Here is a 15,986-nt window from a genome sequence, read left to right as displayed (position 1 = left end):
CCAGGCGCGGGGTGTCATTGAGTTGATTAACTCACTAAATACTGTAGGCTGGGAAAGAGAAGAGGGGGATCGTGATGATGAAGTGAAGATGGCAGGGCCGAGCCAGTTTATCCCAAATAACAGACAGGACTGATCTTATTCCTTCAGGTAAGACTAGATGTTATTCACAGAACTGGCACGTCCCAGTCAACCCAGGCATCACGGTCAAACCCCAAGCTGGGATAATCCTTCTCAACATCCGTCTCAACCTCCTCACCCAGCAAAAACCTGCGAAGAAAGACATCCAAATCACCACTCTGCTCCTCTGGAAACTGGCAATGGCTATGGTCACTCGCCAACGAATAGCCCATCCGATCCCCGACGCCCAGTGCCTCCCACACGCTCCTCGCAGCCTGCATACACCCCAGCGACGACCAAGGCCCTAGCCACTCATAACCGACATTATCAAGCGAGAGCAACGCCCGCGGGGCGATCAATCCAGCCAGCATATGGTGGTCAAACGGCAGGGAATTCACATCGTCAACATACGCCTCGAACGAGGTCGAGAACCATACATTCTCCGTCACGATCTGGCTTGCCGTCTGCACAGACCCAGCCCCGGCCTCTGCATCTTCGGCGTCTGCAAGCCGCCAGCATCCTGTCCCGCCTGTGCCAGATTCCTGCGGAATCGTCAGGGCAATCCGATCGTCGAATGCGCCGGCGATGAGCGCGCCTTTGCCGTTTCGCGAACAGCCTGTGACGGCCAGTCTGGTCGTGTCGATATCGGCAGTGGAATCAGACTGTTCCAAGGCATCAATGAGAACGGATACACCCCAGGCCCATGCCGTCATGGCAGAGGCCGAATGATCCGATCCATAGAGGTCGTAGAATAGACCTTTCCCACGACTGGATGTGTCAGTTTGTTCGGCGATTAGGTCGTTGGGGAAGGTGATTGTTGCGATGCCTTCGGGGAGAGGGAGACTAAGAGCGCCGTAGGCGATTATAGCCGAGAACGGTCCGTTACCTGATGCAGGGTACGATATGTCCACATCGAAAGATATGCTGTTTCCAGACTCAGTTGCCGTGATTGAGAGGGTGTTGCTGGATAGGGTTGCGGTGACTGAGGACGGGGTGGGTGGTTTCTCGCCGAGCTCGAGCTGCTGCAGGAGCGTGGTAATGTGCGAGCGCCGGCAGGTCCAGTCTTCTGCACTGGAGATGCGGCCCTCTTGGGCAGGGTACCAGGAGAATGGGTCAGGGAGGGTTGAGATTGTTTGTAGAGACGGGGAAGATGGGAGGGTAGGGCACTGGGCTTGGACTTGGAGGAAGTCCAAAGCCAGAGCGAGGATGAGTTTTCGAATAGGAGCCATTATTAACGGTGATTCAGTTGTATACGGCATCAACAGCCCGCCTCTTTAATAGACAGCTGTTCCATTTGGCCGAGACACTGTTGAGGTTCATTGCATCTAAGCTTCTGGTACATTAGGCTGAATGGGCGTCAGGACCGGCTGAAACAGTCAAGGCTGCACAGTCCGGTTCCCAGACAGCAAATCTGCAGGGACCTCGACTCATTCTGCCGAGAACCAGGATAAGTAGGATAAGTACTCTGGTGAAACAGTCCGCTCCCCAAAGGGCAGTTCCTCTCATCCTTACCGATAGCCCTGATTCCAATCCTCATCATCCACTGCCACGCCTCTCCCCAATCGCCTTCTTCACCCTACTCGCAAACAAAGCCCACGGACAAGTACATTTCCAAAGCCCACAAACATTCACCCCATGCGCCTCATGCTCATGCCCATGCCCATGCTGGTCCTGCGCACCTGGACCATCGCCATATTCCGGCCCCGACGAATGACTCGACCGCCTTGCCACATCCACCAGCCGATTCAGGATATTAAACTCCAGCTTCAGTTTCACGCTATAGATCAGCCCCTTGGCGGCCGTCTGCGACGCATAGCGGCCCGTGAATTCCAGGACCAGAATACACACATCCAGGCCCAAGACAGCAAGGTTCATGTATATCAGATGGATCATGAGACGGCGCCCAGCCTGTCCGTGGGCTTCGCTCAGTGTGCCCCCCATGTAGAAGAGCTTGGACATGTAGTAGAGATATAAAAGAGAGATGATGGACTCTTGGACGAAGAAGAGCGTCACCTGGATGCGCTCGAAGACTGCGTACGGGTAAACGAAGTGCGGGTAGGACGTTGAGTTTGCGCCGTAGCAGAGCACGATGGCGGGGATGTGCAGGACGATTGCATTCACGATGATCATGGTTAGGACGGAGCGTAGGATTATGCGCCTGCGTACGATGAGGTGTAGGCGCGAGTACAGCACCATCGACTGGCCTGTGACCATGGCGCACCAGCCGAAGACGATCAGGGAGGCGTAGAAGGCGGGGATGTTGTCTGCGACGTGGAAGTCCTTTAGGATGAGGCCGACTGAGTAGACGGCGACGCCCCAGGAGGAGAAGAGGAAGCTCCAGAAGTAGAGGCCCGCGCGGCGCTTGAAGGTGAAGAAGAGCAGGAAGGTGAGCTCGATGACATTGTAGAGGGCGATGGAGAGGACGGAGGTGACGACGTATGTGACCGGGGTTGGGATTTGCGAGTTGAGGTTGTTGCCGACATCGATCAAGGACATTCTTCTTTTGTCTCTAGATCTGGACGAAGCCGTTGGTGTCTATCAACGGGGTTGATAGAGACCGCTTCGATGTCTATCGTGGCCCTACGCAGGCGACTACCTGGATGTACGTATAGTCTAAGCTACATGTTCTTTCCCTGGCCAACGATCGTCATTGCGCCGACCGTATTTATCAGGGACAGCGAACTCATGACATCTATATCTAATAAGCATCTACCACGGTACAATTAGCCAGCCAACGTGGCGGAGTCAGTCTATGACGCATGGTCCACACGAGCTCTGACGAGCGTTGAGCTCGTTCCATGGTATACCAGACCCACTAGTCTAGATATGCCGTTTTCAGCCTCTCTTGGGCATTTCTAGCGAGCTTAGAATATATTATGGATTTTTGATCGAGCTACTACCGTTCGTCGTTAGTATTCAAACATTCAAATACTCGTGGATGGAACGTGTAAAAGAGGGCCTGGGATCGCTGAGCCTTATATAAGTTTCCAGGGTGGAGAGACAAACGGAGCCATGCGCAGGACCCATTTCATCGGACTGAGCAGCTAGAAGAGCACACATACCATAGGATACCTTCAGATATCATCACGACTTGGCAAGACGCAGGTTATGCCGTCGCCAGGCGAGTGCGACGCCAAACACTTGGGCCACGGCAAATGCTCCGGCAAGTTTCATCTGCAAGCTGTATCCAGCACACGCCTGATACCACGAGCATGCTGATAACGAATCCCGACTGCCACGAGTGGCCACAGCTACCCTCCTGCAGCGCAGCAATGGCCAGTGACGAGGCCGCCAGGAGAATGACGGCCCCAATCAGGTCAACTCGCCGGAGCATTGCGACTGTTTTAGCCCAGAACTTCCTGGACCTTGGAGTATCTTCCCTTGGGGCAGGGGGGTTCGGAAATCCAGCCGGTATGGCAAACAGGACTACGAACCAGGCAGCAACACCATACACTTTTCTTGTGCATTCCAAGATGCCAACCAATTTTGGCAAACAGACAATGGCCCAGGGCTTTCGCTGGACTTTCCGGGCGAGTCGACAACCCCCGAGGCATTCTGGAACCTAATTCTGGATGGCAGACCAACGGCCAAGGAAGTCCCCAAGGACCGATACGATATCGATGCCTGGTATCACCCTGATGCTAAGCAACCAGACGGCCTTTCACACAGGCGTGCCAATTTTGTAGAGCGAGATTTGGGGCGGTTTGACGCCGCATTCTTTTCCATTACTGCGGTCGAGGCGGAGGCGATGGACCCTCAGCAACGACTGATCCTGGAGACGTCGTATCGTGCACTTGAAAATTCCGGAGTCCCCATGGAAAGTCTCTCGGCGTCGAAGACATGTGTGTATACAAGGAGCTTTGGCCATGACTACCAACTCCTTCAGGCAAAGGACCTAATGACTCTGCCCAAATTCCATGGCACCGGCACATCAGCCAATATGCTTGCCAACCGGGTCAGCTGGTTCTTTAACTTGGAGGGGCCGAGCGCAAATGTTGACACTGCTTGCTCTAGTAGCTTGATGTCTATTCATCTGGTATGCCAGTCAATCCGGAATGGCGAGTCATCCATGGTACGTATCGATCCTGGGGCCTAGCAGACCGTGCGCAACTCACGCATTCTTAGGGATTGGCATTGGGCTGCAATACTATTCTGTCGCTGGACTTTGGACTAGCACTCGACAACCTAGGCCTTTTTATCGAAGGATGGGCGCTCTTTCAGTTTTGACGAGCGAGCGAATGGCTACGGCCGTGGGGAGGGAGTTGCGGGCCTGGTCATACGGCCGCTCAAGGATGCGATTCAAAATGGAGACACAATCAGGGCTGTCATTTGGTCGTCTGGCTGCAACAAAGATGGAAAGACACCCGGCGTTATGCAGCCCAGTGGTGCGCGCCAGGAGCAGCTGATTAGGGACACGTATGCTCGGGCAGGGCTCGATATGGGGACGACTCGATACGTCGAGGCACACGGAACAGGCAAGTTCTGCTCATTGAACTATATGGATAGGGCTAAAGGCTCAGGCAGGTACTTCGGTGGGAGACCCAATTGAAGCTCGAGCTATCGAAAACCTCTTTCGACAGACTCACGGTCCAGGCAACCCCTTATACCTGTAAGTAGTCTGCATCAAGAAATACCATCCTTCTAATATTGCTTAGAGGGTCTGTTAAGTCGACTGTCGTCGGATGCCGAGCGGCTTGTATGGATGTGAGAGGTGGTGTTGTTTTCAACTTGACGTTATAACCAGAATGAGATAATACTTTGTCAGCCATCAATCCTGACAATCACGTTTCAACTATAACCCCCATTTTCATTTGCTTTATGACCATTACTTCGGTGTGCATGAAAAATACTGACTCATGTTGACAAAGGTTACTTATGATTCTATAGGTTATTGACGTATGCTTGTGTGTAGGTATGACGTTGAATGTTCTATGTGGAATCCATTATCATTATCCTTAACTTCATACCGTGACTGTAGCCATAACGGCTCTTTAGACAAGCAGGTCCATAGCATCCCCGAAACCATAGGATATATTAAACCCATAACGCCAAATCCAGACCGACCGACCGGTCTCCAGTCCCATGCTCCAAACTCCAAATCGCTAGCCAAAAACAATAAATAAAACACAATAATCTTTCCTCCAAATAGCCTTCCCAAACGGCTAACATATTGCAAGGTTTTAGCCGAGCTCATCAAAGATTCGTTATCAGACGAGACAAAACCGGTCGTGGACGGCGAGGCCCTCGCTCCTCAGACGTTGATCCTCTCACAGAAGTGTTATTTGAATTGGACGACACTGTCGTTGTTGCTATCCCCGATGATGACGTCCAAGTTGGTGCCGACCCAACAGCAGGCCCAGGCTGATATTGATGCTGCTGCTGCTGCTGCTGCTGAAACCACGACGAAGACTCAGGCGTGGTCGGCAGCATCCCAGAGACCGTATAGCCTCGAGTATTTCGATTCTGATTCCCAACCGTACCCGTGCTAGACTGAGCCCCCTCAAACGAAGACGAGAACCGCGCGCTGACCTGCGAGTAGCGCGAGGGGTCGTAGCGGGCGTGCAGGGTTTGATATGCCGGGGGTGGAGATTCGGGGCCAACAACCTGACCCCTGGGCTGGGACTGGCCTGGAGCCAATGTCGACAAAGTCGTTGAGGCTGGCGCAGACATCCCTCTCGTCCGATATCCTAGGGCAGGTCTGTCTTGTTGCCCTCCTGTCTGTGCTTGTGTTTGTGTTTGTGCGTGTGGGTTATATGGGTACGCCGCTGGTGCTGTTGCAGCCGTGGTAGATGTAGGCGGCGGCGGCGAGGCCATTGGGTAATAAACCTGGTAATCCTCTGGGGTGACGGAGCGGGAATTCAGCTTCGAGGGACAGCCCGTGCTTGATGTGAGCTGGTAGTCGATCAGGCGTTCCTCGCACTGCTTGAGGCGGTCCCATTTGCGCTTTTTGATGAGGAAGAAGATGATTCCTGCGGTGACTGGAGGGGGCAGGATATCGTTAGCATGGCTCTGATTTATTTATTTCTTATTTATTGATGGACGTACTGGCAATAGCGGCAACACCACCGACCACGACCCCGATGATGATCTGGGTTGTTTTGTCGCTGGGCCCATGGTCTTCGTCTGATGATGGCGAGTACGAGTCGGCGCGGGGGCGGAGGAACATGTTGAAGAGACCAACACAGAGTACAGGAGGGACAAGAATGAGCCAGTCAAGGACAAGCAGACAGCTAAGTTCTGAGCTGTGCCTGAAGCTGACTGAAGCTGACTGCAGCAGTCTTCAAGCAATGACCAGAGCGATGCAGGGCCCCCGCCTTATGAAGAAGTCAAGGACCCTGCCATTGTTTGAGAACTGAGGCTAACAGCGAGAACGCCTATCAGAGTTGGCCCGAGTTACTCTATTTTCGTCGGCAGATGCAGTTAAAATCTGAAACGAAGCAAAATGGCCGATTCTGCCAAAAATAGCGGCATTTGGAGCATCGAGGTGCAGGCAAGTTGCTTTTTTTGGGCTTCACGATGGGAACAATTGGCTGCGAGTGCAAGTTGGAGAGCACGCTAGTCAGATCGCAAGCGCTGGGATGTGTGAAGGATCGGGCCCTTAAAATAGTCGACTAATTAACTGTCTTTGTGTTGGCGCCGTTGGTTGGTGGATTCCACGACTCCAGTAAATGGTGACTGAGTTACGACGAGTATACGATGGGAGTAACGGAGTCCTACGAGTAAGTGGTAACTGTATAGCTCCATGTATTCCTACTCGGCATACGGTCGAAACACCTGCATCCCCGACTGCGTGAGAAATTCTAGGTTCACCCCCTCGCCCACGAAGAACACTGCGCCCTCATGGAGATCCACCTTCTTCTCCCCCATTACCACCAACTCACCACTACCCTTGGTCACTACAACTATACTCGGTCCTCCGATCGCTTTATGGCTTTCGCTCTCGCCAGGCCCGAGCACAGTCGCCAGCACATTGAACTCTGAAAACGGCGGCGCGTACTCGATCGTGCGTCCCGACTCGCCCTTGTCCGACTTTTTATGTCCCAACTGAGCCTGCTCGGGGCTGTGCGGTTTGAACGAGAGCGCGCGCGCGAATTGCTCGACGCTGTTCCTGTCGGCTCGCGGGCAGAATCCTGTCGCTAAGACATTGTCCGACCGCGCCATGCACTCGAGGATGTCGCCATTGAGATAGGCGTGGATACTGTCCGCGGGGACGCAGACTGCCTCGCCGGGTTCTAGCACCATGTAGTTCATTAGCAGCACTGCCACGAGCGCTCCGGGGTCTGACTCTGGATACTGCTTGCTCAGCCGATCGAGTTGGTCCGGGACGTAGTGTTGGTTCCCACGGAACTCGGATGCGGGCAGTGCAAGCAGCTGCGTGACCGTCTCTGAAACAGTCTGCGGCGGTAGTTGGAGTAGTTTCTTGCAGATCTGGCGGAGGAGCTCGTCGTCGAAGGTCGCGTGCGGTGGGACGAATTGGTCCAGCGGTTTGATGGTCATTAGCTCCTTGATATCCTTGAGTGGCTTGAAGCCCGCGAAAAGCTCGAACTTGGAGAGCGCAACGGCAATCTCGGGCTTGTGGTTTGGGTCGCCAAAGTGCTCGGGGTCTGTGAGGTTGAGGTGCTCGGCGAGGCGCTTGTCTGGGTGCACTTGCAGTGGGAGAGCCTTGTCGAATGAAAGGACCTGGTCTGGTTAACATCGCGGACAACATATTGGGGTCACGGGTATCTTGCTCACCTTCGGCAGGAAGGGAAGACCAGCCCCAAACCGTGTCTTTACTGACTGTCCAACCAGCTCGGGCTTTCGTTTTAAATAATGATCCAATGTCTCCCCGGTGCAGAGAAGTCGCGATGGAACGGTGGGATATGTGCCCATCCACATCTACCAAACCGCGTCAGCCATGCCCCCAGCATCAGTTGAAGCTCAACCCACCTCAGAATAATGATCGCTATCATCCAAGTCTGTGGAGCCAGCCGTTCGATTCCAAAGCTGCCCAGCGAGGGACTCTTTTCCTTTCTTCCCCCATGGATCGTGCTATCGTAGAAACCAGTTAGACGGCGTACGAGACTAGCCACCCGGGTAAAATAAGTATAAAGCCTACCTTGATACCGCACTTAAGCTGAACTACGTGTTCTATCATGATGGCCAAGTCTTCAGCTTGATATTTGCTTGCAATGGCGACATGCGACGTTGGAGGATGAGGTTATATACTAGCCAGAATAAAAAAAACTAGGCCAGGCCCCTGTCGTCATGATCCAGACCAAAAGTCCGGACCATCCAATGGGTCCGCTCCCCTGGGGCATCTGTCAAGGGAATCGCAGCTTCTCAGTCGTTGCTCTGGATCTGGATGTGGTTCTGCCACTTGATACAAGTTGATCGCGCGTCAGACTGACGTCAGCGCCACCCAGAAACGAATAGAGTCAAACTGGGAAAATGTAGTATTAAATCATCAAATATCCGCCCGCTAATAACATAATTATATCGCTAAGAAACAAGAGAAATAATTTTGTATCAAGTAAAGTCGTATCCGTAGCTCATCCATAAATATCCTCCGCATCAGGAACCATCACGGTCGTTAACCGCCGTGCCGCCCGGCGCTTCTTCTCTGCTGCACTATACATTGACTTGTCTGTATAGCCGTGCTCTGTTCGCCCCCTCGGGACAACAATGTCCAGGTCGTTATATAAGTCAGAGTCTCGTCGGCCGTCAAGCTGAGCTTGAGCTTGAGCCCGCGATCGCGACTGCGACTGCGGCGCTGGGCCAGCGGGGAGCCCTGCATGCCCCCATGTCCCTGCTGCCAGATGCGGGCTTCTGTTCGGTGAGATATAGTTGTATTGGTATTGCGGGCGAGACCGCTGGCTCTGGCTCTGGCTCTGGTTCTGGCTTTGTGATGTGACAGTCTCGGCGACATAGTCTGTTCGTCGGATGGGTTTGTATATGAATTCTGCGCGGGTGTTGCCCCCTCCTGTTGATACAGATGCGGCAGCTGGGTTGGGTGATGGCAAGGGCTCGATATGTGGCCGGTAGACAGGAGAAGTATGGGTATAGTTTGTTTCGTAGGGGGCTGGAGAGGGCGAGGGCGAGAGAGCATGGGATTTGCCCGAGCGGTTCTTGAGGCGGATGGAAAGACTGCGCGGGTTGAGGGACTTCATTGCGAAGGAGTTGTTGCGGGAGACGGGGGTTGATTTTGAGTCTGTGAGGGGCACGATGTCGTCCTCGAGGCGGGATGGTTTAGAGGTTTGGAGGCGGAATCGGGGGAAAGACATGTTATTAGATATGTAAAGGTGCTGAGTATAAGCCCTAATGCGGCAGTAATGCCCAGAAGTGTCACAAAAGCCAAGCTGTTTGATCGCCCACCACAGACCGGGTGGGGGGCGGGCTGATATAGCTTGTCGCGGGCAGCCATGTTTCTAATTTGGACAACTGCTGAATTACTCCGTGGTGCATTGCGAGTTACAAGGGTGCATGAAAGCCCTGGTAGGATTAATCAAAAAAACCCTCTCCAAGCTGTGCTGATCCTCGCTGCTGTCCCCGTAGCAGAGCGCGGAATAGCCGCCCAGGCAGACTCGCCGCAGTGCGCGAGCGGGGAGCTGCATTAGCCCCGTTTAGGAGCTGTCTAGTGCTTGTTGATCCTGTTCTTTTTCCATTAATAGCTGGATCTATCTATATTAGGTCTGTTGAGGTGGTGGTGCGCGGGCTAATTAGCACAGATTAATGCAGGTTAATTGTGGTCAATTTTAGAACTGCCCTAACTCCAAATCGTCTGGATGCATGCTAGTCGGTGTGATGAGCCTACATTATCACCTGTCACTCGCTATAATTAGTCTTAATTTATCCTCTCTTGTTTGTGACAGCGTCTCGCAGGATAAGCGAGTCACTCTAGCCATTTCATCTAATACGTGGTAATCGTAGTCTATGCGACAAGCATCCCAGTCCGCGCTTGAGCGAGTCAACGCGTAATCCGTCCTGAATATATCCAATAATAACACCATCATGCAAATACCCCGCGGAGGAGTGTCCCAAAAAAAAAAAAAAAAAAAAAAAAAAAAAAAAAAAAATAAAAAAAAAATCTATGCAGATGCAAACCAAACCAAAAACAAAATGACCAGACGCCAGCTGCCTCGTGCAAGGATATCAAATATAGAAGAAACCTTTCGTGAATCACGTAAACATGCACCCTGAATCGTCTCAGAAGTTGTGCAAGCACCAGTCAGAGCCTTGTGTATATAATGCTCGGTGTCCCGATGAAGCGCTGATCATGCAGCAGCGGAACATCATACACTGCGTGTCGCAGCTTGACAAGCACCGCAGAAAGATCAACATTTCGATGCAGCAGGTGTCATTCTGGGAACTAAGCGAGATGGAGACATTGATCTTGTCGGTAACGTATGGCGCCTGGATGTTGGAGAAAGAGAGCCACGGCGGAGCGCGTAAGAACCACCATTTTTGGTGGGGTCTTCAGAAGATGGTGCCGGCGACGAAGTCGTCGACGACGACGATGTGTATGAGGAGAGTTTCGAACACTCAATACTGCATTCGGGATCGGGCGAGAAGAAGTTATGCTCAGGCACAGAGAAATCAAAAGACGGTCCCGCGTTTGTGCCTCGTTCGCTGCTAGAGACAAGCTCCAAACTCCTAGGTTCAAAGGCAGATTCGTGCATCCAGGCCCAATCCATCATTTCCAGATCGGCTTTCGAATGGCTTGATTCAAAGCTATGAGATAACGATCTTCCGACTTTCGCTAGACCAGGCTTTCTCAATCGGCTTACAACGCGCTTCCTTTGCTCGATTTCATGATTGTAGGATCCCCTCCTCCTGCGTCCACGGTCTGCACTGCCATCAGTTGAGTGGTAAAGCGCATTCACCATCAGATTTGCGTGGCTGTGAGCTAAAGCTACTCGTGCACGCATTTTCTGGATGGCAGAGTCCAGGGCTAGCTCAATAGCGCAGTGATTGCGGATACGCGCAAGCTTCGGCCATGTCGCTCGCTCCCCACAAAGACATGCTTTGAGCATAAAGTCGGTGGTCGGGTTTTTCAGTATCCGAGGAAGGTGTGTATAAAGAATCTCTGGGTAGATATTGATGTCTCCAGAGTATTTCTGGTTCATGATTGAGATAGTCTTCGTAAATGAATTCGGGAAAACGCCAAGTTCCGTCAATACTGCCATTCGATGCATAATCTCGTCCTTCGCAAGATGCGAAACGGTATGGAAGAGTCGAGAGACCTTTGACGTTGGTGTAGCCACACTCTTTGGCTCATCATCCTTTGGGAGGAATGGCACGATATGTGGGTTTACCTGGGAGACGATGAAATGATTGACGTTGAATATTTCTGACAGACGGTTCATGGGCAGGTCGCCGTCCACAGACCCATCTATATATTGTGTGTAGAGGTCATTCCATGGAACAGGCTGGCCCGTCATTGGATCCTTAGCCATGAGCTTAAACGGAGAAAAGACTACCGGGACTGAACATGATACAGCACTAGTGAGTGTTCGTTAGTACAACATCCCGCTAAGAAGAGTCTGCCAGTAACTTACACAGCAGACCAAATCATGACGTTGGGCGCCGTGATATAGTTTAAAAGCTTCGGCAGCTCGTACACACCGGCGCTGGAAACACATATGTTGAGAATCCTGCGTGTCCGGTTATATGCCTCTTGGAAGGTAATGTCTCCGAGCCAGTTCCTCATGGCATTAGCCAGATGGTTAATATCTAAAAATGCTCCGTGTTTGAGAAATCGCGCGGTCTTTTGGAAGATATTTTCCTCGGAGTTTTCCTCATCAAACACGGAGAAATCACCGTAAGGGAAAGAAGCTAGCAAGGCAGGGAGTTCGTCCTCGGTGCGAGTGCAGAATACTGCGCAGACAATACTGCCGGCAGATGCGCCTGAGATAATGCGCGGAAGAAGATTGGACATCCAAAGCGATTTCATGACACCGATATGATTCATCCCAAAGGTAGCTCCACCCGAGAAGAGAAGCGCACTCCGCCCAAAGGCCTGTCTCGCAGCTAAAAGCTGGTCAAGGATATACCTCGACTCCGCCGCATCACAGCGGTTGCCGTCAGACACTTCCACCAGAGACGAGATCGTCTGAACCGCCGACGTAATATATTGGTCGATCAGGTTCTTGGTACCAAAATGGGCGTGCTTGTAAAGGGAGGCATTGCTCATGCCAGCCAGGTCACGACTTAGCGAGGTGCGAATCAGGTGCAGCATGCGACTGACATCGCAACTTAGGCGAGCGGCTTCTAGCTGTTCGAGGCGCTCCTGAACAAGAACCGGGTCGTACTCGTCGCACTCAAACGTCTCCTTCCACGCATTGTTATTTTCCAGCTTATCCAGTTCGCAGGCGCATTCTTTCCATTCCTCGGCGGAAACAGCCTAAAAGTAAGCCAGACGGATTAGCATGTTTTGCCCAGAACCCCCAATAGGCAATGCGACTCCTCCGCAGGCAACAAGGGCGACTCACATTACGCATCCGCAGGTACAAGACTTGCTTGGAATTTTCTGTCTCAGAGTGCGGTTCCTCCTCGAACCTGTGCTCGCTCGATATAGTATCACCGGAGTTCCATACGCTGCCAGCCCACGAGAGCGAACCTCGCACGACCGAAGCCAGCGACGGCACGGTATCCAAATTCAGGTGCGGACGGTAGCCATTCCGGGTGAAGTCTCGTGAGGAGGCATGGTTGGCGGGGCGTTTGCTCTTGCCATGCCACGTTGAGGATATCAATGGATCGGGGACAGGCGACATGACAAGTTGGGCAGCGAGGGCTGGATATCCATTCGGCAAGAAAAGCAGCGACGTCTTCGATATTTAATGCCGGGGGATCGTCGCAGTCAGCGGAGGAAAGGAGGGCTGAAACCTGGCGATCGCGACCGAAAACCGGGGAGAGACTGGAGAGTTGGGGAAGACGGCGGGAAAATCACCAAATCATCTGGGGGGGTCAGGCGTGAAGGCAACGAGTCACGAGGGCCCTTCAGGCTTCAGCTGGTTCTACCAGTCTGGGGAACAAAACTCATCGGCCCAACTGGTTCGTTCCTCGAAAATTCGCCTTCTTTCCCCACATTCCGGCAATCATCCGCTCCAAATGCGCTCACTCGGTCACTCCGTATACGAATCACGTGGATTGAACAGCTGTATGGGATTCTGCCCAAGTCGTTATAAAGCAATGGAATGCAAAGTAGCATTTATAGAAGGATATAATTTCATATGCTTCTGCAGGATTTGCACAGTATACCTAGCCACGGTAAGAAATACAACGGCTGCTGCAACTAAGCGCGTTACATTTAGACTATATATAGTGGTTCGACTAACTTTATATAAACACAACCATTTTTACCAAACCCAGCACGCGATGGCGCGATTGCGGCTCTGAAAAGTCTATATATATAGAACTGCGGTGTAGGACCTGAATACAACAGCCAAGTAGCCCGCCCGATACAGAGCAGTATCTGGATACACTAGCAAATACTGGTAATCGCAAGGTTGCAGCAATATGGGTCTAACCGGTAGGCCATTATTAACTGTTCAAAAGGGCCACGGCCGCCTTCCGCCGCAACGGATTGCCTGACGTCGACTGGGGAAGGAGACCCCTGCACTAAGTCCTGGTGGTATCCAGCTGTATATTACGGCTAGAAGAGCAGGTGCCCTGCTGTCTCGGCGTAGACTGGACAGACTTACAGGGCAGCCGATATATAAATACTATTACCTACTTAGATCCTGAATACTGCGCCCCTCGCCTACTCCTCTTCAATCGGTCTCTCAAGCACCTCGACCATGGCACCAGCCCATCCTGCCCCTCAGAGCACCCCGCCGCCGCTCCCCGAAGGCTGGATCCAGGAGTGGGACGAAGACAACCAGCGCGCATACTTTGTCGAGACGAAAACGGGCGCCGTACAGTGGGAGTATCCGGGATATCCAGGGCAGAACGAAAAAGAAAGGGAGAGCGAAAGGGAGATGGACAGCGAGAGCGAGAAATACGACTTGCATCGTGAGTTCGGTTGCAGACTGACGACCTGTTCTTTCCTCCTTACTGTCAACTCGGCCACTAATGTTCCAAGATGTGTACCGAGAGTGTAACACAAATACTGCTAGTCGGCCCAAGGAGGATGCGTGGAGATACGATGCCACCAATACTAGCAGTAAGTGGCCTTTATGCCAAGTGTGCTTACAAGGGTTTTGCATCTGACAAGTTGACGGCTGAGAAGAGCCGAGCGAGATGTCTCTGCCCGAGACAGGGATATGGGCACCCCCAGATAGCGAGATTGACAGGGTGGATAGGATTATTTGATCTTTTGTTCTTGCTTTGTATGGTTTTCTGGTGCAATACCTCTTACCTGGGCGGGACCCGGCTATACAAAATCTCCCCACCACCCACCCCTTGCGGCTTTGCAAAGTTATTTCTCGCTTTAATGTATTACTTGATGATACCCTGTAGGAGGCCTTTGCCTTGGCACGAGGATCGGGTCCCTTGGCATGAACTGGATTAGAGTTGGATGCCCTACACAGATGTAGGAGTACCTCACCCTTAGACATTGCTCTTCATCTGCATTACTTTCGCATTACCTTCGGAACTCTGAGATTACCCAAGGATTCTCACCTCTGGTTGGGTCAGCTGGACATATGTACGTATTTTCCAGGATCCTGTGCATACAGATGCAGGGTGATAACCCGATTGCCATGGTAGGATAACCCTAACTTCATGACACATTATTAAGTAGTCTTAAAAACACCATCATCACAAGTGTAGTAGCAGTCAAGGCAGCCGATTCAACCACATTCGCAATGACTGTCTTGCCTCGTGCTCGACACCATCTTCCCTCCAGAAATGACCCGCCCCCTCAATCTCAGTTGACTCGTAGAGGCTTCGCGGAACAGCACTCAGCTCGCTCGACCATTTTCGTAACTTGCTGACAGAGGTAAAGGTATCCTCATCACCGTAAATTGCAAGAGTGCGATGTGCACAGAGCTGGTATGCCGGTTTGGGACAAGGAATATGTCTCCGTTGCCCTGATTCCCGAGTGTCCACTTCCAACGATAGGTCCAGGAATAAGGTCAGAAATAGGTTGATGGGAGGCAGGAGCGGGGAAACAAGAAGATATGAAATTGTCGTGCTAGAAGATTGCAGCAAATCCTTTACTTCTAGGCCTGCACTCTGGGCATCTGTACTCGGTGACGGCCGAGTTGATCGGGGGATCTCGTCTTTTGACAGTGCACAGACAGTCTGTGCTGTGACGAGAATTCCATGGGCCGGACTGCCTTGTATTCCGTCTTTAAAAAGATCCGCGACGACCTCATTTCCTGGCAGGTGAGATGCGAGTAATGATCCGTAAGAGTAACCACCAAGTATAAGGTGGATCCCATCCTCAGGACTCCGTTTATCTGATTGAGAGGCAAGCTCTAGATTCAAGCACCGCAAGTAAGACAGCATGAATCCGTAAAATGAAACATAATCTGCCAGTTCAGGCTTCGCGGTCCAGCTAGTCCGCCCTTGGGAACCACCAGCACCACTAGAACATAGTCAGCAAGTCCACCACTCAAAGACAGTATAATAAATGTAATAGTACCGAAAGTTGAATGTGCCAACCACGTAGCCCGCATCAAGCAGTTCTCCGCCGATAAAACTCACGACCGGATCGTCATAACAGCCCCCTAGTGAGGCGTAAGGATGCGCGACGACGGCTCCCCGAACGCGCCATTGCGAGGCATTTGCTGAATCTGAGACCAGTTGCTGTGGGAGATATATTCGACAAGAGAGCTGGATGCCGTCATAGATGGATGGGATGGTGAAGGAGTGGGTTGGAGAGGGGAGATGATTCACCATGACTTGACTGGAGTTGTTGCTTTAAGTAAATAATGCAAATGGGG

At 52.1% G+C, this 15,986-nt stretch overlaps 9 protein-coding genes across 9 annotated transcripts; 1 reads left to right on the top strand and 8 right to left on the bottom strand.

The window, feature by feature from the left end:
- Positions 1 to 164: 164 nt before the first annotated feature.
- On the bottom strand, positions 165 to 1,346 carry ASPVEDRAFT_79827 (putative extracelular cellulose binding protein (Cip2); the record flags this gene model as incomplete). Its single annotated transcript, XM_040816769.1, has 1 exon — positions 165 to 1,346. One exon carries the CDS (start codon positions 1,344 to 1,346, stop codon positions 165 to 167), a length of 1,182 nt encoding a protein of 393 aa, XP_040663929.1.
- Positions 1,347 to 1,653: 307 nt separating this feature from the next.
- On the bottom strand, positions 1,654 to 2,613 carry ASPVEDRAFT_79826 (uncharacterized protein; the record flags this gene model as incomplete). Its single annotated transcript, XM_040816768.1, has 1 exon — positions 1,654 to 2,613. One exon carries the CDS (start codon positions 2,611 to 2,613, stop codon positions 1,654 to 1,656), a length of 960 nt encoding a protein of 319 aa, XP_040663928.1.
- Positions 2,614 to 3,389: 776 nt separating this feature from the next.
- On the top strand, positions 3,390 to 5,112 carry ASPVEDRAFT_880803 (beta-ketoacyl [acyl carrier protein] synthase domain-containing protein; the record flags this gene model as incomplete). The annotated part of the gene is made up of 7 exons (XM_040818232.1): positions 3,390 to 3,528; positions 3,615 to 4,189; positions 4,307 to 4,641; positions 4,698 to 4,726; positions 4,883 to 4,950; positions 5,005 to 5,029; positions 5,096 to 5,112. 7 exons carry the CDS (start codon positions 3,390 to 3,392, stop codon positions 5,110 to 5,112), a joined length of 1,188 nt encoding a protein of 395 aa, XP_040663927.1.
- ASPVEDRAFT_37607 (uncharacterized protein) lies at positions 4,995 to 6,531 on the bottom strand. Its single transcript, XM_040811520.1, has 2 exons — positions 6,163 to 6,531; positions 4,995 to 6,095 (listed from the first exon to the last, which is right to left on the bottom strand). The coding sequence occupies exons 1-2, from the start codon at positions 6,281 to 6,283 to the stop codon at positions 5,311 to 5,313; spliced, it is 906 nt and encodes a 301-aa protein (XP_040663926.1). The 5' UTR covers positions 6,284 to 6,531; the 3' UTR covers positions 4,995 to 5,310.
- Positions 6,532 to 6,867: 336 nt separating this feature from the next.
- ASPVEDRAFT_123783 (class I mannose-6-phosphate isomerase) lies at positions 6,868 to 8,254 on the bottom strand (the record flags this gene model as incomplete). Its single annotated transcript, XM_040806115.1, has 4 exons — positions 6,868 to 7,797; positions 7,852 to 7,995; positions 8,047 to 8,148; positions 8,216 to 8,254. 4 exons carry the CDS (start codon positions 8,252 to 8,254, stop codon positions 6,868 to 6,870), a joined length of 1,215 nt encoding a protein of 404 aa, XP_040663925.1.
- A 394-nt stretch (positions 8,255 to 8,648) lies between these two features.
- Positions 8,649 to 9,380, bottom strand: ASPVEDRAFT_79822 (uncharacterized protein; the record flags this gene model as incomplete). Its single annotated transcript, XM_040816767.1, has 1 exon — positions 8,649 to 9,380. One exon carries the CDS (start codon positions 9,378 to 9,380, stop codon positions 8,649 to 8,651), a length of 732 nt encoding a protein of 243 aa, XP_040663924.1.
- An 807-nt stretch (positions 9,381 to 10,187) lies between these two features.
- Positions 10,188 to 13,321, bottom strand: ASPVEDRAFT_37600 (putative Patatin family phospholipase). Its single transcript, XM_040811519.1, has 3 exons — positions 12,588 to 13,321; positions 11,655 to 12,499; positions 10,188 to 11,598 (listed from the first exon to the last, which is right to left on the bottom strand). The coding sequence occupies exons 1-3, from the start codon at positions 12,867 to 12,869 to the stop codon at positions 10,431 to 10,433; spliced, it is 2,295 nt and encodes a 764-aa protein (XP_040663923.1). The 5' UTR covers positions 12,870 to 13,321; the 3' UTR covers positions 10,188 to 10,430.
- A 366-nt stretch (positions 13,322 to 13,687) lies between these two features.
- ASPVEDRAFT_447697 (uncharacterized protein) lies at positions 13,688 to 14,791 on the bottom strand. Its single transcript, XM_040813132.1, has 2 exons — positions 14,719 to 14,791; positions 13,688 to 14,664 (listed from the first exon to the last, which is right to left on the bottom strand). The coding sequence occupies exon 2, from the start codon at positions 14,652 to 14,654 to the stop codon at positions 13,881 to 13,883; it is 774 nt and encodes a 257-aa protein (XP_040663922.1). The 5' UTR covers positions 14,655 to 14,664; positions 14,719 to 14,791; the 3' UTR covers positions 13,688 to 13,880.
- An 83-nt stretch (positions 14,792 to 14,874) lies between these two features.
- ASPVEDRAFT_79819 (uncharacterized protein) lies at positions 14,875 to 15,942 on the bottom strand (the record flags this gene model as incomplete). Its single annotated transcript, XM_040816766.1, has 2 exons — positions 14,875 to 15,628; positions 15,686 to 15,942. 2 exons carry the CDS (start codon positions 15,940 to 15,942, stop codon positions 14,875 to 14,877), a joined length of 1,011 nt encoding a protein of 336 aa, XP_040663921.1.
- Positions 15,943 to 15,986: the final 44 nt, after the last annotated feature.

Source organism: Aspergillus versicolor (genome assembly GCF_001890125.1).
Source record: "Aspergillus versicolor CBS 583.65 unplaced genomic scaffold ASPVEscaffold_2, whole genome shotgun sequence".
NCBI lineage: Eukaryota > Fungi > Ascomycota > Eurotiomycetes > Eurotiales > Aspergillaceae > Aspergillus > Aspergillus versicolor.
The sequence above is the reverse complement of the archived record's forward strand: the minus strand, read 5'-3'. Positions and strand labels throughout refer to the sequence as shown.